The 23,232-nt window shown below is 39.9% G+C and overlaps 1 protein-coding gene across 4 annotated transcripts in view; it reads right to left on the bottom strand.

Annotated features, from left to right (window-relative positions):
* The window catches only part of ANO10 (anoctamin 10), a 270,756-nt gene that overhangs the window by 129,940 nt on the left and 117,584 nt on the right, over positions 1-23,232 (bottom strand). The window contains exon 12 of one of the 4 annotated variants that reach the window (XM_030551035.1): positions 21,489-21,533. The exons of the other annotated variants lie outside the window; for them this stretch is intronic. Within the exon in view, the coding sequence (XP_030406895.1) occupies positions 21,504-21,533 (30 nt within the window). The 3' untranslated portion in view covers positions 21,489-21,503. Of the gene's footprint in view, positions 1-21,488; positions 21,534-23,232 lie in introns of those variants that run through there. 4 annotated transcript variants of the gene reach the window in all.

The following is a 23,232-nucleotide window of genomic DNA, read 5'->3' as shown; positions in this document are numbered from 1 at the left end:
TTTTTACCGACCCACCCAGCTAAACTCTCATCCAGGCCCTTCTTGTGTCATGTCTTGATTACCACAACCCCTCTCTATGCATCCCTCTACTGGCTCCCCTCTATCTATCCTATCATAGAATCACAGAACTGGAAGGGACCTTGAGAGGTCATCTAGTCCAGTCCCCTGCACATGTGGCAAACATAAGCTGTCTGTATTCACTTTCAAAGCCCTTCAAGGCTATCCCCATGCTACCTCTCTCTCATTCGGTATTGGAAGCAGGAGCTGACCTTTCAATCAGTCTGTCTCAGCCTTGACTACTTGTTAAAATTTCAAACATGCATCTTTGTGCTTCTCCCATGCTGCCCTCACATTTAGGAGGTACTATTCCCATAGACATCCACAAAGCTACTTCATTTTTCCCTTCAAATCCTTCCTACAGGTTTTTTGTATATTGCCATTTCCTAATATCTGATTTGGGTCCGTTTATCCTTTTCCGTACGACTGTCCTGTTGGCCGATGTACATAGCAGAAGGGGCATTGCTTGGCATATGATGCGTATATTACATTGGTGGACGTGCAGGTGAATGAACCAGTGATGGTGTGGCTCATCTGGTTAGGTCCTGTGATGGTGTCGCTGGTGTAGATATGTGGGCAGATAACACTTCAACCTCCCTGGCCACACTATAGCACAGACGTTAAGGTGGCCTTCCTGCAGCAAAAAAAACTTCAGGACCAGACTTCAAAGAGAAACTGCTAGCTTCAGTTCATCTGCAAATTGGACACCATCAGCTCAGGATTAAACAAAGACTGTGAATGGCTAGCCAACTACAGAACCAGTTTCTCCTCCCTTGGTTTTCACATCTCAACTGCTAGAACAGGGCCTCATCCCCCCTGATTGAACTACCTCATTATCTCTAGCTTGCCTGCATATATATACCTGCCCCTGGAAATTTCCACTACATGCATCTGACGAAGTGGGTATTCACCCACGAAAGCTCATGCTCCAAAACGTCTGTTAGTCTATAAGGTGCCGCAGGTCTCTTTGCTGCTTAAACAGAATAAATACTCTTTTAGTGCATAACATCATGTTTTACACAACAAATTCTTTCTGAAACAAGTTTATAATGCTAAAAGAAGAAAAGGGAGAGAAGCAGCTAGAGAAGGAACACTATGCAACATGATCCCCTAACTTCTATGATACTCATTTTGTATACAGTGTCAGCCACCTGAACCTATTTTAGAAGTTTGCAGTTACTTAATAGGTTTTTACTTAATTCTATTTTTTTTTCACACTGAACTGTATTAACGCTATTATGATTTTATTTAAGATGAGACAATTTCACACTGGCAAAATAAGGTGTTTTAACTTCATCAGCTTGCTTCCTGTGTCAGTGTCTAATGGGAAATTTCCACCAAAGAAGTATGATTAGCAGCAACGTAAGAGAAAAGAGTTGCATAAGCAACTAGCAAGCTCATATTTGATTACATCTAGAAAAGAATATTTACAGTGCAACAGAATTTAATTGAAATGTGTTCAAAATTGTAAGTAAAAATAAAAAGGAAGGAAGGAAACAAGGAGATCAGAAAAACACCCCAATGCATTTTAATCCTGTAAAAATTAAGAAACTCAAGTCCAAGTATACTATATCCACTGGATCACCCTTGTCCACCTACTTCCTGACATCCTCAAAGAATTTGAATAAAATCTATCATTATAAATCCAGACTGATGGGGAAACTGGGGCATTGCCTTAATAGCACCAAGCTTTGGAATTTGATATTTACAGATCTAATTATTCTATTACATACCATCTGCACAGTTAATTCAAGAATTTTATATTGCTTCTACAAAATAGTGAGGTTGACAGCTGATGCCAGCCAATCAGGTTATGTGTTCATAAAACTTTTGCATACATATAGACCTTGTTTAAACTATTTAATTCACATTTTTCAATTCCATATATTCTTTTTAACAACTTCTATAATTTTCATTTTATTCCTATTAAATTAATGGAACAGTATAGGATCCCTCTAGTGGTCAAAACACCACCTTTGAATTCCAATGGAGGTTAAATAAAGTCTCTCTAGCCTAACTGGATAAAATATTTGCCTTCTATTTTAAAGCTAGAGAGTTCAAATCCAAGCGAGGTTGTATCCATATTAAAAATTCTTCACACATTTTCTCTCAGTGGCAAATGAATTACTATGTTTTAAAAAAATTATCATTCAGAGACTGTCTGAATATATTACAATACACCAAAATCTGTTGAAAAGGCAAAACATACTATAATATCCTTGGGATGCTGGCATTTTTCAGACTACCAGCCACACACACACACACTCTCCCCCCTCCCGAGGGTTGTTAGTTTTTGGAGGACAAATTTTGCTTAAGGAACATTTATGGCCAGAAACTTATCATCAAGAATTTGGAGCCTTCAGATTAGGAAAATTTTGATAACTGACTTTAACTCTGTAACACTACAGTTTTTATTTCCAGTGTGAACATTTCAATTGCCTTGTGAAAATGAATGGTCTCTGTCTCATGGCTAATTTTAGCCCTGCAGTTTCCAACCATAAATTGGCACTGTGTTTTCACTGAATTTATAATAGTTTTATTTAATGCTAGTGTAGACTAATTCTTAGCCCCTTTCTGAAGCAATTACAAAAATTATATCTGATCAAAATGACTTAATAGGCACAAAAAGCAAATTATAAAAATAAAGATGTATCATATTTATATAGCTGAACCTATAAAATGGCATGTTAGAAGAGTTTTAGCAATTCAAAAATTGCCACATCAGAGATAATTAACACTAAAATTTTCTTGACCCAATCCTATGACTATTACTGGGTGTAGTGCTTAGTTCTGAGGGTAATCTTACCATGACTACTCTATAGTAAATCCTGTGGCCCTATGTGTAATCATGTCTGTAGGATCAAGCCCCTAGTCCCACACCTCAACTCAGAACTGCCATGCTAAATGAAGGGCAAGACAACATTCTCTTTCTAAGGTGACTGTAGAAACCCTGTCTTTGTTTAGCTGAGTTTTATTTATATTCTTTTAACTGTGGCTTTTTAAAAATATGTTACATATTTCTAGTAAGCAATAACTTAACATTAAGGGACAGATTGTTTCTTGGGTAAATAATGTGCTTTTTATATCATTTCATGCTAAACAGCAAGACCAGGGACTCAATGGGTATGTAGATTAAATTATTTTCTAACCCCTCAAAGTGGTCATTCCAGAAAAGAGTTGAGGCATGGACACAGACTGAAGTGCAGGAAGGTTACACTGCTGTTGTTTGTGCTATATCTGTTGTGCACATAGACTACTGTTTTGAATGCTATCAGTTAATAAATTCATATTTAATACCAACCATCACAGGTTTATGGAAAATAAATCTGAAACCAACTAGATTTTTTTTATGAGATTACAAATTTAGTTGATAAAGATATTAGGGTTGATGTACTATACTTCGACTTTTGTTAGGCATTTGACTAGGTTCCGTGCACGAGTATGATTAGGAAACTAGAATGATACAAAATTAACATGGTATATGTTAAATGGATTTTAAAATGGCTAACTGATAGATCTCAAAATGTAACTGTAAATGGGGAATTATCAGGAAGCAAATGTATTACAGCAGGATTAGTTCTTGGCCCCATACCATTAAAGATTTTTTATTACAAAAGATATTTTTTACTGACACACTTTGCAGATGACACAAGATTGGGGGAGTAGTAAACAATACAGAAGACAGATCACTGATGTAGAGAAATCTGGATCACTTGCTAAGCTGGGCACAAGCAAACGATAGGCTTTTCAGTACAGCCAAACGTAAGGTCATACATTCCTCTGTTTCTAGATATGGGACCCTTCTCTATAACATAAGAGTTACCAGAAAAAAAGTCAATCTGTATGAGGTTAGGCTCTGTTGAAAGAAAGACCTGCGGTAAGAAGGGTCTAGTAAAGGATCTTGTTCAGAGTTGTAGGTTTTGTACAGCGTTTAGAGAGTTACATGATTATTTAAAATCTTTTTATCTTTCTTGTGACTAGTACAGTGGGATTTTTCCCTTGTATCCCTTGAGTCTTCGCAATTCTTAAAATCCTGAATCAGATGTGCCAATTATAAACATTAGAACACTAAAAATTATCAGCAATTACATTCAATAAGCCGTTCTAAGAGCAACAACCCTTAGTTGATTTTTTTAAAGTTTAAAATAAAAATTAACCTGGACAATGTTGAACCCCCATTTTCACACTATTGACCCAAACAGATATTGTCTAAAGAGTGCATTACAGTATTTGCCAATAGAGTAAAGAGCTAATTTTGAACAGAGAGGGGAATGAATCATTGCAGGAGACAGTTTCCCTACCACAATGGATATTTACAAAAAAAATCCAGTAAAGTATTCCTCTTTCAACTACGTATCACTTAATCATTTAATTTAGTTTGTAACAGCTAGAAGAAAGTCTCATTTAAAAGGTTATGTTTTATCAGAAGTTTACTCATTACGGATTAAACAAGAAAACTATGAATGTTCAGTTTCTTCCAACTAAGGCGAAAGTGATACTAAAATTAAACTAAAGTCTGCCAAGTTTTCACTATGTAAGATGGTATACTGGTGGATATAAAATAGATCCTTCTTCAAACTACCCTAATAGATTCATAAGTTCTAGGGCTGGAAGGGACCCTCGAGAGGCCATTGAATCCAGTCCCGGCCCTCATGGCAGAACCAAACACTGTCTAGACCATCCCTGATAGACATTTATCTAACCTACTCTTAAATATCTCCAGAGATGGAGATTGCACAACCTTCCTAGGCAATTTATTCCAGTTTTTAACCACCCTGACAGTTAGGAACTTTTTCCTAATGACATAACAATTGATCTGAAGGAGATATGCAACACCTGATGAATGTAATAAAGTAAAAACTGACAAGCAGGCATGTTCCCTTTTTTCCAGATATGTTTTTCCACAATAATGCAATAGCTAACATTTTTGATGTATTAATTTTGGTTTGTAATTCTATTTAGGTGCATATGGACTCTCTCTTATTCTAAGAGCAGAAAGTGTACAGGCATATCAATATATACCATTCAGCTAATTAAAGACTTAGCTGAATGTAGACTTCTTATTTCAAAGAGGAATAAGCAATATATGATGCTTTTAAGACCCAGAAAAAATAATTTTAAAAATCTACTTTTGAAACCAAACTGTTTATATTTCAAACGATGGATAAACCATCTTATTAGCATACAAATACACACACTCATTGGTATGAAACTTAAAAAACATAAAGGAATGAATATCATGGCAATGGAATGTGCAATATTAAAGGTGGGGGGTGAATAACCAGGGAAGATGTGGGAAGCCAAAATACTCAGGGCTTCTTTCATTTAATGATCCTTAAATAGGCTTCTCGTTTCCGATGGCAGCATCTTCTAGGTTGCAGAGAAGAGTTTCATTAGGAACGTAGATGGAAGTTCCATATTCAACATGCAAGTGGAGAAGGATAGTTTCTTCTTCCATGTGCTCAGAATGATTCTTTCATATAAGCTGAGGACTTTTTAAGGTTTGATGGTATGGAGTTGTGCTTGTTATGACAGCTTTCAGCTCCAGTAAGTTTAGATGTAGCTGAGTCTCTCATGGGGTCCAGATACTCTGAGCCGTGTGACAATCCAAGTGAGCACCCCATCCTATAAAAAAGGCATCTATCAAGATGGTAGCCTTCAGTATGTGAGGGCTCAAGGGAGTCCCCAGCATAACTTTATTTGGATTGGACCACCAGGTGAGGGAGGTGAGAACTAAGGAGGAAGCGAAGACTTCAAAGTCTATGTAATCCCTGTTCGGTTGGTAGGTTGAGTGGAGCCAAGCTTGGAGGCACCATAGGTGGAGTCTGGCAAAAGGTGTCAAATAGGTGCATGGGGCTACAAAGCATGACAGAGGGAGTCACTGATGTACCATAGTTTGAGGTCTGCAGTTGATGAGAGAGATGAAGTTATTCAACATGTAAAATCTTACATCAGCTGAGTACAGCCATTCTCCTATAAATTGTCCTTGTGGGTGACAAAACGGACTTCTTTGTTTATGCAAACACCCAAGGTGGCAGGCAAGGAGGCGCCAAAAATTTTTTGTTGCTGTTACAACTTCTTGTCAAGATTGGCCTACCAAAAGCCAGTCATGCAGATATGGAAATACAGTATATCCCTGATATCTCCTCTGGGCTGATACCACTGCAAAAACTTTCATGAACACCCTAGGCACCGACACAAGTCCAAAGGGAAGGACACAAAACTGGTAGTGCTCTTGGCCAGCCATGAAATTCAAGAACTTCCTGTGTGATGGTTGAATATCTACATGAAAATATGCATCCTTCATGTCGAGAGTCACAAAACACACTCCCTCCTGAAGGGAGGAGATTATAGATGCCAATGTAATCATCCTGAACTTCAGCTTTTGGATAAAGATGTTGAGTTGTTGAAGGTCCAGGATGGGTCTCCACCCTCCATCTTTTTTCAGGATTAGGAAATATGGGGAGCAGAACTCTCTCCCCTGGTACTGAGGCAGGACACTCTCTATTGCTCCCTGGTGTAACAGGAATTCCACCTCTTGCTGAAGAATCAATTGGTGAGACGGGTCCCCGAAGGTAGGGTTGAGAAGGTGTTTTGTGAGTATCCCTGATGGATAATCTCCAGAACCCAACTGTCCGTGCTGATCTTATTCTAACTGTGGACAAAGAAAGTAAGCTGGCCTCCAAAGATGACAGGAGGATAAATAAATGACACGGTTAGTGGTATGCGGATCTGGATGTGCATGTCAAAAATGGTCTTTGGCCTGCAGTTGAGATGGAGGGTGCAGCAGCAAAGGGAGACAAGAAACAGGACCTCTGAATCCTTGTTGCTTACGAGGAGGTTCAGGAGGGACACTGGTAATATGGGGTATGTGAAGGGGTACTTGTGGTTGAAAGGGGCTGGAGTATAAATCCCCAAGGATCACAGGGTGGATCTTGAGACCTTTAGAGAATGTTAAAATTCATCTGTCTTTTGATTAAACAGGTTAGACTCATCAAAGGGGAGGTCTTGGATAGTATTTTGGACCTCTTTAGGGAAGCCTGACAACTTGAGGCACAAGTCCCTTCGCATTACCAATCCTGTGGCCAAAAATCTGGATGCTGTGTCTGTGTCACCTTTGCTACCAACTTCCTCTTGGACAGAGAGGACTGGAACTGGGCTTGGTCTTCCATCAGGAGTTTGCTCTTTAAATTCCATGAGCTTGAAGTATGTGTTAAAATCATATTTTGCTAACAAAGCTTGGTAATTAGCTATATGAAACTGGAGGCCTGTGGAGGAGAAAACCTTCTTATCCAGGAGGTCCAGTCTCTTTGACCCTTTATCTTCCAGAATTGATTTTTGGTAGCGTGGTCAAACTCTCTCCATAGCCATCTCTACCACCAACAAAATAGGGCAAGGTTGGGAAAACAAGAAATCAGCACCCTTAGCTGGTATAAAATATCTTTTCACCTTATTTTTTTAGCAAAGGGTCACAAGATGCTGATGTGTGCCCAATTGCTCTGGCTAGTTCTAATATGGCCTTGTTGACTGGAAGGGTCATGCTGGTCAGTCCCTGTGGTTCTAAAATATCCAGGAATCAAGTACGATTCATAAATCATTAGTAACCTTGTAAAACAACTCCTGATATTGCCAGTGGTCATCCAGCGGGGAGGGTGACAAAAAAGTGATGGCATCATCTGGAGATGAGGAGGCCCCCATCAGAACCAATTCTGGTTCTTCCTTCTTGTACATCAATGGAATTTGTTAATGAGAGAGGGAGGAGCAGTACGATTCCTAAGAGGGGTCTGGGTGCCTGTCATAGGGGTCTCAGACCCTAATAAAGCCAGAAGGAAGGATCCATTGGTTATGATGGCCCCCACAGGAATCAATATCAGGTTTCCCCAGGGAGGGGAAGGGGGGGTCATAACTGAAGGGATAATAATATTTTAGATGTGTCAAGACTCCTGTGCCTTTGAAGAGATACTGGTGCAGCTATCTCCTCCAACTCCTCTGATTCCAGGGATGATTCCGTCAGAAACGGTGGTACAGTTAGCACTGAGGTGCTCCTGCCTGATGGATGAGGATGGATCACACCTGAGACAACTGTAACGATTCCTCCTCCAGGGTAAGGACAAGGGTAAGGACGTCTCTCAGGAGAGGAGAGCCTGAAAGGAGTGGAGACTGCAGGTAGGGGAGGAAGATATCCTCTGGCATTACAAAGGTTTCTGTATGTCCCAGGAGCTCCAGTTGAGAGGCCTGAAGTACCCGATTCACCTGAAGCAGCCAGACACTCTTTGGATAGTTGGGGCATACCGATGAAGAATCTGGACCTGCAGTTGTAGATAGGACTGGTGAGTGTCTATCTTTCTGACTCAGTACCGAAGTCACCATCAGAACCCTCTTTCTCCATGCCTTATCCTCCAGCCTGGGGGTTGTCATAAACAGATAGTTAAGGGTTAATGTCTCTTTTACCTGTAAAGGGTTAAGCAGCTCAGTGAACCTGGCTGACACCTGACCAGAGGACCAATAGGGGGACAAGATACTTTCAAATCTTGGTGGAGGGAAGTCTTTGTGCTTTTTGTTTTGTTCGTTGTTCGCTCTCGGGACTGAGAGGCACAAGACATACACTTAGGCTTTCCCAATTTTTCTGAATCAGTCTTTCACGTTTCAAATATAAGTAATAGCCAGGCAAGGCGGATTAGTCTTATGTTTGTTTCCTCAACTTGTAAATGGTCTTTTTGCTGGAAGGATTTTTACCTCTGTTTGCTGTAACTTTGAATCTCAGGCGTGGGGGGGGGGGGGTCCCTCTAGTCTATATGAATCTGAGTACCCTGTAAAGCATTTTCCATCCTGATTTTACAGAGATAATTTTTACCTTTTCTTTCTTTAATTAAAAGCTTTCTTTTTAAGAACCTGATTGATTTTTCCTTGTTTTAAAATCCAAGGGATTGAGTCTGAACTCACCAGGGATTGGTGGGGCGAAAAGGAGGGGGATGGTCAATTCCTCTTTGTTTAAGATCCAAGGAGTTTGGATCTGTGTGAGCCTCTCAAGGTAACCCAGGGAGGGGAAAGTCTGGGGGGAAAAGGAGGGGGATGGTTAATTTCTCCTTGTTTTAAGACCCAACGGGTTTGGGTCTTGGGTTCCCCAGGAAGGTTTTGGGGGAACAGAAAGTGTGCAAAACACTAAATTCTGGCTAGTGGCAGCGCACCAGATTTAAGCTAGTAATTAAGCTTAAAAGTGTTCATAGCAGGTCCCCACTTCTTGACTCAAGTTCAAAGTGGGGAAAAAACTTTGACATGGTGAGCAGCGGTTTGGGATTTTTAGGAACCAAAAAGCAGTAGGATTTTTTTTCTCTCCTTTCTAGCTGCTTGGAAAGCACCCTGAGGGCAGAGGTGTTAAGTTTTTTAACAAGGGTCTTTGTTAAGAGGAGGCTTCAAGCTGTGAGCCAGACAGCCAGCAAAAGGCATTTATGAGTTGAATTTTTTTTTCTTTCTACCTCTTCGGCATAGCTAGTTAGAAAATCTCTGTTAACCAAGCAGCCCTGAGCTGCAGAGGGGTGTGGCCAGCACAAGAAAGCAGAACAATGAGTGCCAGTAAAGCAGTTAAACAGGAAATGGCTAGGCTGGACGCAGAAGAAAAAGCCAAAGAGGCTGCCCACAGGAGAGCTATAGAGAAGAAAGAAAAAGAGCTGGAGATGAAACAAAAAGATATAGAGATAAAAGAAAAAGAGATGGAAGAGAGGGAAAGAGAAAGAAAGCATGAACTGAACTTAGCACAGGCTAAGCAGGACGGACCAGCCAACCCTAACAACCCTTCTCCAGGTACTGCTTCCCATCCCAGAAAACTCCCCACCTACAAGGCTGGTGATGACACTGAGGCCTTCTTAGAAAATTTTGAAAGGACCTGCCATGGGTACAACATCTCTACACACCAGTACATGACAGAGCTGAGGCCGCAGCTCAGTGGACCCTTAGCAGAGGTGGCGGCTGAAATGCCTAAGGAACACATGAACGATTATGAACTTTTTCAAACCAAGGCCAGAATCAGAATGGGGCTAACACCTGAGCATGCCCATCGGCGGTTCAGAGCCCTAAGGCCAAGAGCGCCTGGGAGCTGTTAACTATCTCATAGCATTCCCCATCTCCACCCTAAAGCCTAAAGTGTACCATGTTAATTCTCTCAAGCCCTTTTATTCCAGAGACTTAAAGGTTTGTCAGTTTACAGCCCAGGGAGAAGATGACGTTGAGTGGCCTGAAGGTGTCTACTACGAAGGAAAAAGTGAAGTGAACCTCTCCACAACCTTGGAACGTCTGCAGCAGCAACAGATCAAGAAGCTGTGCGCTAGCTTCGCCCCATTGTTCTCAGCCACCCCAGAATGGATTGAACGGGCATACCACTCCATTGACACAGGTAATGCTCACCCAATTAGAACCCCACCCTACCGGGTGTCTCCTCATGCCCAAGCTGTTGACAGGGATCTTCAGCAGAATTGGTTCCATAGGTTCTATATGCAGCATCTCACTAACCTGGAATGGCTTGGGGAGGAAACTTGTTTCTTTTGGACAGTTCACTTTGGGGATCTGTCCTTATACCAATCTGAGTGTCTCTTACTCTCTCATTGGAAGCCCTGTGTGACGAGTCCTTGGGCTTTGATATTAAGGGCTCCACTCCAAGGCTCATGGCTGGATTGGCAATATTGACTGGCTGAGGCCAAAGTGGGGGGGGGTCTCCCAGGCCCTCACAATCTCTTCCATCAGGAACTTTTTCAGTCAGAGTTCTCAGGACTATCTAGTTCTGGGACAGAAAGATTTACAGATACTGCAGTTTGCAGAGATATATGCCTCACCCAGACAGTAGACACCGGTGATGCTTGTCACTGATGAGAAAGAACAAGGTTAGGAGATTGCGACAGGAGGCTCCCTCCTGGTAGTTCTGGGGATTAGCTCCATGAGGCCAACACCCTCTACTCTAGGTTCCAGCCCAGGGATCCTACAACACGAAGCTAAGTTCTGTTCAGTCCCCAACCTTGCTACTAACTCCCTGGACTGCTTCCTCCCCACCTTCCCCAGGCTCTCTTCTCCCTGCTCTCTTCAAGGCACGCTCTGCCTCTGGGCCAGCCCCCTCCCCTGGGTTCTATTCTTTCCCTGGGTTCCCTCCTTCCCTCTCTGCTAAGCACAGAGTGACCACAAACTTCCTTCCAGCCACCCATGCTACTGCCAGCTTACTGGATTTATCCTAGCCCAGCCCACCTCAGCTCAGATGAACTTCCTTCTAATCAAGGCTCTCAGACCAGTCTGTATCTCTCTCACTTGATGCTTAATAGGTTAATTGGCCCATCTGGCCTCCATTAACCCCTTCAGGGCAAGTGCAGGTTGACATGCCATTATAACTATTTACAATTAATTTTACAGGATCTGCAATAGTGAAGGACACGATTCTGACTCAGGCCATGCAGCAGCAGAAGGAACTGGAGAGGCGCTAACCTGCACGGCCTCTTATACTCTCGGTTGGGAGCATAAGGAGCTTTACTGCGCATGTGCAGGTCAATGGACACTGCTTTGAAGAAATTCTGGACTCGATCTCATGATGTGCATATGTACCTGATGCATGGAATACACATAGGGACCATCACTCAAAGAAGAATGATTCAGTTTGTAAATGGCACCAACTGTGCATATGTACATATGAAAGAAATACTCAAAACTTTATGAAGGATAATAGGTTTCAGTGTGGTAGCCGTGTTAGTCTGAAGGATAATAGGATCACTCAGACCCTGTTCTAAAAAAACAAACAGCGCTCAAGCCATAAAAAAATTAAGCAAGTCTTTGTCATCCCCAGATTAGTCAGCTTCTCCTAATGCACCATTATCTATCTGTAAATTACTAGTACCGTAAAGGAGTAAGTTCAGAGTCAGAAAATGTATTTGATCCTATTGACTTTTAATTAAAATCAACTAAACTTACATAAGACTTCACAAACAACCTTTACATTACCTTTTCAGAAGTTTAAATTATGTTATTCATATATTTAGCAACAGTAGAAGATACATTCTTTGCATGAAATAAGATAATCTTCTTAAAAAGAGGAAGCAATCATATTTTAGATGTAAAATACCCATGCACATCTTAACATAACATAAATTAAGTTTTCTTAAATACTTCACCTTTATGTGTTTTAATTATACTTTTAATAAGTATTCACAGCATACTTGGGGGTAAGAATGTTAAATTAAGTGATCTAATGCTAACTATCCAGAGTTTTACTATGTGTTTTTTTTCTTAAAGAACTCCTGTTTTAATCAATACATAGACACTTAAACAAAAAAAAGTCTCTGTATGATGAAATAAGACAGAATTTATGCATGAAGCCCAGAAATAAGATCATTCTAATATTGTGAATGAAATTTAATTTATTTTGTGATTATTCAGACTCAAAGTCTTATTGTTGTTTGGCAAAATAAACTAAACTGAAAAAATCCACATAATTTATTTAGCAATTTGACAGTATTTCACAGAATCATAGAAATGTAGGTCTGGAAGGGACCTTCAGAATTCATCAAGTCCAGCTGCTGCAAAGAGGTAGGACCAAATAAACCTAGAGTATCCTCGACAGATGTTTGTCCAATCTGTTTTTAAAATCCTCCAATGATGGGGATTCCACAACCTCTCTTAGAAACCTATTCTAGATCTTAACTACTCTTGGAGGGTGTATCTAGAATCCTTCCCACAACCCTGGGTTTAGCAGGCCAATGCTCAAACCACTGAGCTATCCATTCCCCATGTAGTAGGTAAGATCAATATTTTATAAGCCTACTCTCCACTCCATTATTCAAGTCATTAATGAAAATATTGAATACCACCATACCCAGGACTGACACTTGTGGGACCCCCACTAGATACACCCTCCTAGTTTGACAGTGAACTGTTGATAACTATTCTGAATGCAGTCTTTCAATCAATTGTGCACCCACTTTATAATAATTTCATCTAGACCAGATTTCTCTAGTTTATTTATAAGAATGGTCTGTGGAACGGTATCAAAAAAGTCATAGTAAAATCAAGATATGTCTACTGTTTCCCCCCCCTCCTCACTAGGCCAATAACTCTGTCAAAGAAGGAAATTAGGTTGGTTTGGCATGATTTGTTTTTGACAAATCCATGCTGGCTATTTTTTATAATCTATTATCCTCTACATGCTTACAAACTGATTGTTCAATAATTTGTTCCAGTATCTATTTGCAATGCTTCAAGCATATCTTAAAGGTACTGAGGTTCTAGCCTGACATTTCAGACTCTGTTAAGATTGGAAGTACATATGCATTACCACAAATTAAATTAATAATGGTGTAGAATCCAGTTCAACTTTTTGTCTGGATGTGTTTTAAAATAAAACTATTCAAAAACAGAAACTGAGCAAACAGAACACCAAGAATGAGTAGGGAAATGAGACTATTGTTATTTGTTCATTTAAAAAGAAATTAAAAAAACACAATCCTTCATTTTTGACAGCCACCACTTAACCATTTCACCTGCAGCCTCAAGGATGAGTGAGCAGTCTTTAGTGACTGACGCATTAGCTATTCGTGGATGGCAGACAATGACAATTCAGTTTGTTCTCTTCTCCCCAAAGTAACAAGCATACCTTCCTCAGACATTTTCTATCTCCATATACTTTAGGAGCAAGAGGCTCCTAAACTTCTGATTCTGAGTTTAAATTTAACTCCCACAAACAGCTGGACATGATTCTAAGGAACCAGAAGGTTTTCCACTAAAATATAAGTATTTAAAAAGTTCATAAAAAGCAACAGAATACTAGCAAATCCATGCTATTCATACATACAAAATCAACAAATATTCAGTATTAAAAGACAATGCTAAAGCAATGCTAGAATTTGAGATTTTATATCCACAAAAGTCAGAAATTCAAAGTTAATTTTCCCACAGAATTAAGCTTAACATAACTCATGTCTTTCATATTACACACAATATGTTTAACAGGCAAAGGAAGAAAAGAAAAGAAAAACCCCACCAACACTGCAATAATGGATTATATCTCAAACCCTGGTTTTATAGTGACAATTTCCAAGTCTGAAACAATGAAATAATCTAGCTTACACTCTGTGTCTCCCTGCATAAGTCAATAAAGCCACTACTCATAATATGCTGCTATATAAAATAAAGGGCTACAATATCGTTGTTTATACTTATTTCCTTCAACTCATTTACTTTTCCATAAAGAACATTGTTATTTTGGGCAATTGACTGTTTTCTTTTTTATAAAACTATTTCAACAACAAAGTAAAATACATACTATTTAAAATGTCAAGTTGTAATTTATAATATTATGGTACTATTTTTAATGTAATGCATATTTTATGATTTTTTTATATTTAATAAGCCTTTATGTAATGTTCACTGCTTTCAGATTCTATTTTGCACCCCTAATCACCTCCTCCATTATACATGGAATAAGATATTAAGTTTTCAAATACAAAAGGCCATCCCAGAAAGTGTGTAAAAAACAAACTAACAATATACATATACTATCACAATTATAATATATGGAGAGACCACCTTAGATAACAGAGATGAACAAAATTCATTGGACTTGCTTAATTAGGATCCACCTCATTAACCCTGGAAAGCAAGTATGAAAGAGGTTGCTAAAAGCTGTATAAATGTTAAAAGCTGAGGACTTAATGTACTGGAAAGTGGTAATAAGTTATTGCGACCCTTCAGATGTGGACAAACAATCACCTTTCTCTCTACTGTACTGCTTACAATGGCCAACATAGCATGTGCAGTTTAGGATCCTGATATGATCCCCTAATCTCTGTCATACATCATTGATTTTGAGCCCCTCCCAATACTTGATTTATTGCAAGAGTTTGGTATATTTACAGTGAACTGCTGATCGGAGGCAGAACATGGCAGTAAAAAAGCAGCCTATGAAGTGATTCATCACAGATGGAAGGATAATAGGATGCTCAAAACTGTGTGTAAGACATGAAGGATGGGAGCGAGAGGGTGAGAAAAGTATATGGAGAAAGAGCCAGGAAAACTAGTAGCTAAGAACTAATATGTGAAAGGTATATGGCAAGCAGCCAGGGAGAGGAAAGAGGAGAGATCTACTTCAAGCAGAAGAGAAGACAAGAACTCAGCAACTACAGAAGGACCAAAGCAACTACAGAAGGACCAAAGGAAGCTCAGAGTCAGAGGCATTATAATTTAATATAATGCTTTGACAGGAATGGCTAAGAGAAATTAATTTGGGTTTTGTTCATATGTAAGGTGGCAACTCTAAGCAGCTAAAGAATTTTCAGTTTACACAGAAAATCATGTGGAATTTTTTTAAGCATCCGTGACATGTTTTATTAAACTACAGCAAAATATCTTTCTTCCTCTAGCACATTATTAAGCTACTGTACAGGAAAGATCTTCCTCTGGGATTTTATTGCATTTCTCAGAGCATAAGTCTCTGTGTAGCAGTCTCCACTCTACCGATGCTGCATTAGAGTCACCATCTTTTTGGCTAAGGAATACTTGATGAGATTCCCTTCAGAGCCTCTCAATACCGTTTACTTAAGGAGCTGCTCTCTTCCCACAGATTAAATATGTTACCTCTACAGTGCTCCCAAAAAAATTCTACTTTTTATGTTGAATTGCCTTACCTCACATTACAGATTTCATTTTACAAGTTCTGAGAGTTTTAAGTTACAGGAAATAAGAATTTTGAAGCATGCCAAAATGTTGTGTATACCATTTGAATGAGTTGACATGGATCTCATGGGATTGCTAGAGAAGAGCTAAACAGGAACTACTTTATCCTCATACTTGTCGATTATGCGACACGGCCCCTAACATTGCGATGGAGTTAGTGAAGACTTTTGCTTGGATCGGGATCTCCAAAGAAATCCTAACCGACCAGGGCACTAATGTGTCCTCCAAATTAGTAGCTGAGTTGTACCACCTGCTGTACATTCAAACTCTCAGGACCTCAGTGTATCTTCCACAAACTGATGGGGTAGTCAAGCGCTTTAACAGAACTCTCTAGTCAATGCTGCACAAGTTCATAGAAGATGATCCCAGACATTGGGACTCATTGCCAGCTCCACTGTTCGCTGTGTGGGAGGTCCTCCAAGCCTCGACTGGGTTCTCCCCCTTTGAACTCCTGTATAGGAGACAACCTTGGGGCATGCTCAATCTTCTGAGAGAGGACTGGAAAGCACAAGAGACCCAGGTCCTGGGGACTACCCATTATGTGTTACAACTCCATGAGCATCTACAGGCCTTGGGGGCTTTCGCTCGAGAGAACCTGTTATGAGCCCAGCGAACCCAGGAACAACAATACAATAAAGGGACTAAGGTGCACAGCTTTGAGTCCGGTGATCAGGTTCTACTCTTATTGCCTTCCGCCGAATTGAAGCTCTTAACCAAGTGGCAAGGCCCCTTGGAGATGACTTGCCAGGTTGGACCAGTAGATTACGAGATCAGGTTGCCAAGTCAACAGAAGGAAGTATGCATGTATCACATCAACTTGTTAAAAGCCTGGAACGACAGAGAGGCCTTATTCATTGCTCCTTCACCCCCAGAGCCAGGACTGGGACCACTAATGGGAGAATCTCTGGATCCAAGGCTAGTGGTAATGGGAGAAGGCCTTAGCCCTGCACAATAAGAACAGTTACATCTCATACAGGACTTCCTGGACATCTTGTCACACACTCAGGGCAGACTGATATCATAAGCCACCACTTTGCAACAATCCTGGTACAGAGGGTGAGGGATGGCCACCGGCCCCTTCCCAGGAAGCTGTGGGACACCATCCACCAGAAATTGGAGTTGATGCTTGAGATGGGAGTGATGGAAGAATCTCGATGTGAATGGTGAAGCCCAATCATATTGGTCCCGAAACCAGACGGGGCCATCTGATTTTGCATTGATTTTCAAAAGGTCAATGCCATCTCCCAGTTTGATGCATACCCAATGCCACGCATTGAAGAGCTCCTGGAATGGCTAGGGGGAGCCAAATATTTGTTGAAGCTGGATTTAACAAAAGGATATTAGCAGATCGCCCTGGAGTTTGGCATCAGGGGTATGACTGCTTTTCTCACACTATACAGTCTCTTCCAGTTGATAACAATGTCTTTCGTGCTACATGAAGTAGCCGCTACCTTCCAGGAGTTGATGAACAGGGTACTACAGCCTCACAACCAGTACGCGATGGCTTACACAGATGACATCGTGATTTACAGCGGCAGTTGTGAGGACAACCTTTGACACTTGGCCAGTGTTTTCAAGGCCCTTCGGGATGTGGGCCTCATAGCCAACCCTGTCAAATGCCATCTGGGGCAGGAAGAGATGACATACCTCAGATATATGTAGGAGGCAGCAAGTTACGACCACTGATCAATAAAGTGCAGCCTCATCCGATACCCCAACACCGACAACAAAGAAGCAAGTATGCCAATTCCTGGGATTGGCCAGATACTATTGGAATTTCGTGCCTGGCTTCATGACAATCGTGGCCCCCCTCTCTGACCTAACCAAAAGTTCCCAACCCTGGCAAGTGCAAGTGCAAGTAGGCTTTCCAGATATTGAAGAAATGGCTAGCACAGGAATAGTCCTCATACATCCAGACTTCTCAAAAGACTTTATTCTGCAAACAGATGCCTCAGAAGTGGGGCTAGACGCCATCCTATCCCAGGAATACCCCATTTTATATATATAAGCCATAAGCTGTTCCCCAAGGAGACATACTATTCGATGACTAAAAAGGAGGCCTTGGCAGTGAAGTGGGCTGTCGACGCCCTACATTACTACTAGGCTGCACAGCCCTGACTCCAAGGGAAGCCACATGGACTCTGGCCACTAAGCAACACAGCCCTGTACCCGAGGGCCGTCGTATTGACTCCAGCCTCTGGGCCATGCTGCTTTCGACCTAAGGACAGTCCAATAGAGTGTAACCATGGTGGTATCAATACCCCCGACTCACTCTTAAGGAGGACAGGGTGTGCATACTGAACAAGGATGATGGACAATCCTAGCACAATAGTGTGAGTAAAGACCACCAGGTTATATTTCAGGCTGAACCACTAACAAAATGTGTGACATAAAGCAAGTAATTTCACTTCACTGTGCCTCAAATTTCTCCAACTACAAACAGGATTGCCATTTCATTAGTACCTATTTAACATCGGAGTTCTGAAACTTAATTAGTAATTGCAGAGCTCTTAGAACTCGTTGGTTGCATGATGCTGTTGAAATTCAAAGTGTTATAATATAATGGTCGAGATTAAAATATATTCAATGAAATATAGTGTAAAGTTCTCATTAACTATTAAAATTGTGGAGCAACATTTCAAACTTGCTCTTTCTCTGAATTTTTTTCACATCATGATAAATTATGAAAGATAAATGATTGCCTGGTTCTTTCAATAATCTCAGTTTCCTTGGAATTATTCCTGTTTAGCACCAGAGTAGAACATGTTGCCATCCTCGATGCATTAACATCTTCTCTTTCCTTTGACAGATGCTGAGAATTTATTTTGTGTAGGCTGAGACACAGTACGGTAATCACTTTTATCTTAAAGTCACACCATTAAATACAGTAATACATTTGCATTATTCACTCAGAAAGTATTATGTAAAAAACAGTCCATCGAATCAGAAAATTCAGAAAATAAACTCAATTCAGTGATGCAGCATTAAAAATGCTGTCATCTTATATCTTAGTCAGGGATATGACTTAACATATGGACTGTAAAATTATCTCACTCATTATAGACTCCATTCTCATAATTAGCTCTGTACCATAAAGTGGCTCCTCAATCCCACTTGCTAAATTTCCAGTTCTACTAACAGACTGTAAACACATTACCACCACATTTTATTAACCTTGGCTAATTAACCATCAGCTCAACAGTGTCTGCATCTGTCTTACAGATATGTTTGTTTACGGGGCTTTTTTTATATACTGATCTAGAAACAGTGACTCTCAATGAGGTAACATCAATTACTGCTCTCTCTCAATTGGGCAGCCAAAGCTTTAAAATTATGATGGTTGCATTAAATGGAAATTAGAGATAAAGGTGGTACATTTTTAAAAGTTACGCTGAAAACTGTTGCTATAGTTTGGACTGTGTTTCTAAAGTTTTGTCAGTACATCTGTAATTTTGTTTTTCATGTACAGAATTTTTTTTTTATAAATGTGTTTACTGATGGCATGTTATTTTGTATAATTCTATTGCAAGACTTTAGTGTTTGCAAGAATTAAGTCTGTAGTGGATAAGTCAGAAGGGAGTTAATCAATTCAACATAAATGACCAATTTGCAAAAACAAGGATAAGCATCATAGCTACCATCTTAGATAAATATATTTCTATAGATCCTGCAAAAGAAGATCTGAATTAAACTAGGTTTTAAAATGATAAATTAGTCTAAGAAAACACATATTGTAGCTTTAATAAATTGTTTCAGTGCAAATCCAAAGGCAAATAAAATGGATTTTAATTCTTAGGGTCTAATAACAATGATATAATTATGTTATCTAGCTATATTCCATGCTTCTTTGGTTTATCATGTCTTATGGTCATGAACATAAAATCATAGAAATGTAGGACTGGAAGGGACCTTGATAGGTCAACTAATCCTGTCCCCTAACCTGAGGCAGGATGAAGTATTATCTAGAGACCAACCCTGGGAGATGTTTTGAAGAACAGGTTAGACAAACCTTCAACAAGGGTGATTCCACAAGTTCCCTAGGTAATGTGTTACAATGCTTAACTACCCTTACAGCTAGGAAGTTTTTCCTAATGGCTAACCTAAAACTCTCTGGCTGCAATATAAGCCCATGACATCTTGTCCTGTCCTCAGTGATTGAGGAGAACAATTTATTCTTCTCTTTATAACCACCATTTAGGTACTTGATGACTTATGTCCCCCGTCAGTCTTCTCTTCTTCAGCCTAAACAACCCCATTTTTTTTTTCAAACTTTCCTTAAAAGTCATATTTTCTAGACCTTTAATCATTTTTGTTGTGCTCCCCTAGACTCTCTCCAGTTTGTCCACATCTTCCCCAAAGAGTGCTGCCCAGAACTGGACACAGTGCTCCATCTGAGAGTACTGAGTAGTGCTGAGTAGAGTGGAAAAATTATTGCTCGTGTCTTGTTCACAACATCCTGCTAACACATCCCAAAATGATGTTCGCTTTTGTTGGCAACTGTATTACATTGTTGATTCATATTTAGTCTTCGATCCTCTATAACCTCCAGATTCTTTTTCTACTGTACTCTTTCCTAGTCAGACATTTTTCATTTTGTATTTGTGCAGTTGATTATTGAACACGATCCAAATGAATCTGCATAGTGCATCACATGATAATAAATATACTTTGATATAAACCTTTAGGGTTTACTCTGTTCTAACTTTTGTTTCCACCAATTTCCCAATATTACAGTCAAACTTTTATTTTTACTCATTTTCAAATAGACATTTATACTGAGGGTACATCTATACCAGATCAGCGGGTACTGTTCGATGTATCAGGGACTGATTTATCGCATCTCATCTAGACATGATAAATCGATCCCCAAATCGATGCCTGTTCTCCACCTCGGCTAGAGGAGTACGCGGAGTTGACGGGTAAGCCGCGGCGGTCACCTTGCCACCGTGAGGACGGCCTGGTAAGTCGAATCAAGATACTTCGACTTCCGCTACGCGAATAGCATAGCTGAAGTTGCGTATCTTAATTCATGACCCCCTGCCAATGTTGCCCAGGCCTTAGATTTTGTTAAAAAGTTTCCAGATACAGCTAGAATATACACGGTTTAGTACAGTTTGTGTTTTAATATATAGCACTCTTACCACCAAATCACTACTCAAAAATTTATCAGGATGGTGCTAGGAAGGTCTTTACTTCTAATGTGTATGACGTGAACTAAAATCAAGGTCTTCATCATTTGTGATCAGAGATCCCATTCCAATGCAAGAACAGAGGAACTGAATGTTAGCATTAGTAACAAAGCCAAATTTCAAAACGTGTACTTATCTACATTTCCCCTCGCTTCCTATCTGCAAATGTGTTAGTTGATACTCTGGTAAAAATATGTTCTATATTCCACCCCAAAAGAGATGAAATTTTAGTTGTGGTTTAAATCAGTTTTATGGACATACAGCACATATTTAATATTTTATAGAAACATATACATTCAATTATCTATTTATATTGTGCACTTCCCTGTCGTATATACACAAAATCAAAAGTATCTTGGGGCTGATTCTTCTAAATAAAAGACATACATTGGGAAAACATTATCAAAATGTAAGATGTGCTACATTAAATTCAGTTTTCTTTTGTGTTTATTCTTCTGTTCATCCCAAGTATTTCCAGCTAACACTCCAAAGCATGATAATTTTAAATACAACATGGCAATTCACCAGGAAACAAAAATATCAGCAGGGACAAGGCAATCAGTATCTTCCTTTACAATGTGTGAATCCCTAAAGCAAGAAAACCAATCATTAGATAAAAATAGATCAACATAGAGCCAGGATGGCTTCAGGCTTACTCATGGTCTGAATGAGCACAGATGAAAAAAGGCAGTGGCAGAAGAGGTGTATTAAAATAACAGAAATTCTGAATGCATGCTTTTAATTTGACATGGTTATAAAGTGCTCCCTGGTAAGCAGCAGGGAGTAAGAATAATGGAATGAAAAAGCAAATGCACAAAGAATAATGAGTGAGTGATGTGTGTTTGGTCAGTCCAACCCAATGCCAGGAGATCCACCCACTCTGATATAGCTTTCATTTCTGCTACTTATAATACAGTTACATAGCTGACTGGATACGGTCTATGGAAAAAACTCACTTGTATTAAACATGACTCATACTTGGATTACATTCTGTACTAATTTGGTTCACCTGTTTCCACTGGCTCAGGTTGACAACACAATAAACAAATCCCAGTGTATGGAACTCTTTCCACTTTTCTCAGTGAGCAAGTATTTTTATACAGGAATATCAAAACCATGGGTCAGAATGAGAAAAAAAAGTTGTGAATCCACTTCCCCTTTGGGCTGGGCTGACTCAGCAGCTCTTCCTGTGCAGGCTGCGGATTACAGCTGGGCTTAGGCTCAGTTAGATTCTCCTTTACTTGTTCCTCATTTCCTGCTCCAGACCCACATTATTCTACTACTTGTCTCCTCTCAGGCAGGTATATGAGAAAAAGTTTTCAGGTGGGGCTACTATATTCAGGAGTTAATCTACCCTGCCAGGCAGTGGTGGTAGAATCTGGGGCATATGAGGCAGCAGCAAGACCCAGGGATGCTGAACTTTCTGTTCCCAAAGCAGCTAATTGTAGTTTCCTACAGGGATTTTATATTTTGGGTTTGACACCACTTAAGGTTTACGACTCATCAGTTACCAGCTACACAGCAGCGGTGAGGACCCAAGAATTGGAAGCAAAATGGAAGACGGCCAAAAAAAAATACATGTTCATTATATGGCTGCACACTTGCCCAATCCAACTCCTGATCAGAATCTAAACACTATAGTTTTGATGGTTAGCATTTTATATACGGTCACACTAGAGGTTATATACGGTCACACTAGAGGCCCATCGGTGCCAGCTGGCAAAGGGTTCACTACTCTGTGTCAGCAACTCCTAACAGGCCTGACAAACTCCCTACACCTAGCACATGGGCTTTCATAATATTTATCCATAAAGAATATCAATAAGGTACTTAATAAAAGCTTATGTCATACTGATTCACATAATCATTGTGAGATGTATGTACAGATAATATTTAAGGAGTTGTGTATTTGTACTGAAAAGATGTTTTAAAGTCTGTCCCAGGAAGTGTAGACAAACAGATTTCGGGTCAGATAAAGGACAATGATTCACCAGTCTCTCTGTGGCTATGTAAATTAAGCATTGTAAACCAACACAATTAAAGCCAAATCTCCATATGGTGTAAAGGAAAGAGGGGGATGGGACTACATCAGAGACTAAACCACAAAGTCCTGTCCTGTCTCTGGGGTGCAAAGACAATGAACTCTGGGAATATTAGTAGAAGGCAAGAAGTTTTATAGAGCACAGACTTCTTGTATTTTGGGTCTCCTTTTTTTGTTTATTTCACTAGAATATTTGGGTGAGTAGGAGGAGAAAATATTGACACACTCACATCCCAGTACATTGTA

Source organism: Gopherus evgoodei, chromosome 2, assembly GCF_007399415.2.
Source record: "Gopherus evgoodei ecotype Sinaloan lineage chromosome 2, rGopEvg1_v1.p, whole genome shotgun sequence".
Taxonomy (NCBI): Eukaryota; Metazoa; Chordata; order Testudines; family Testudinidae; genus Gopherus; species Gopherus evgoodei.
Note: the sequence above shows the minus strand (reverse complement) of the source record. Positions and strands in the feature narration are given on the sequence as shown.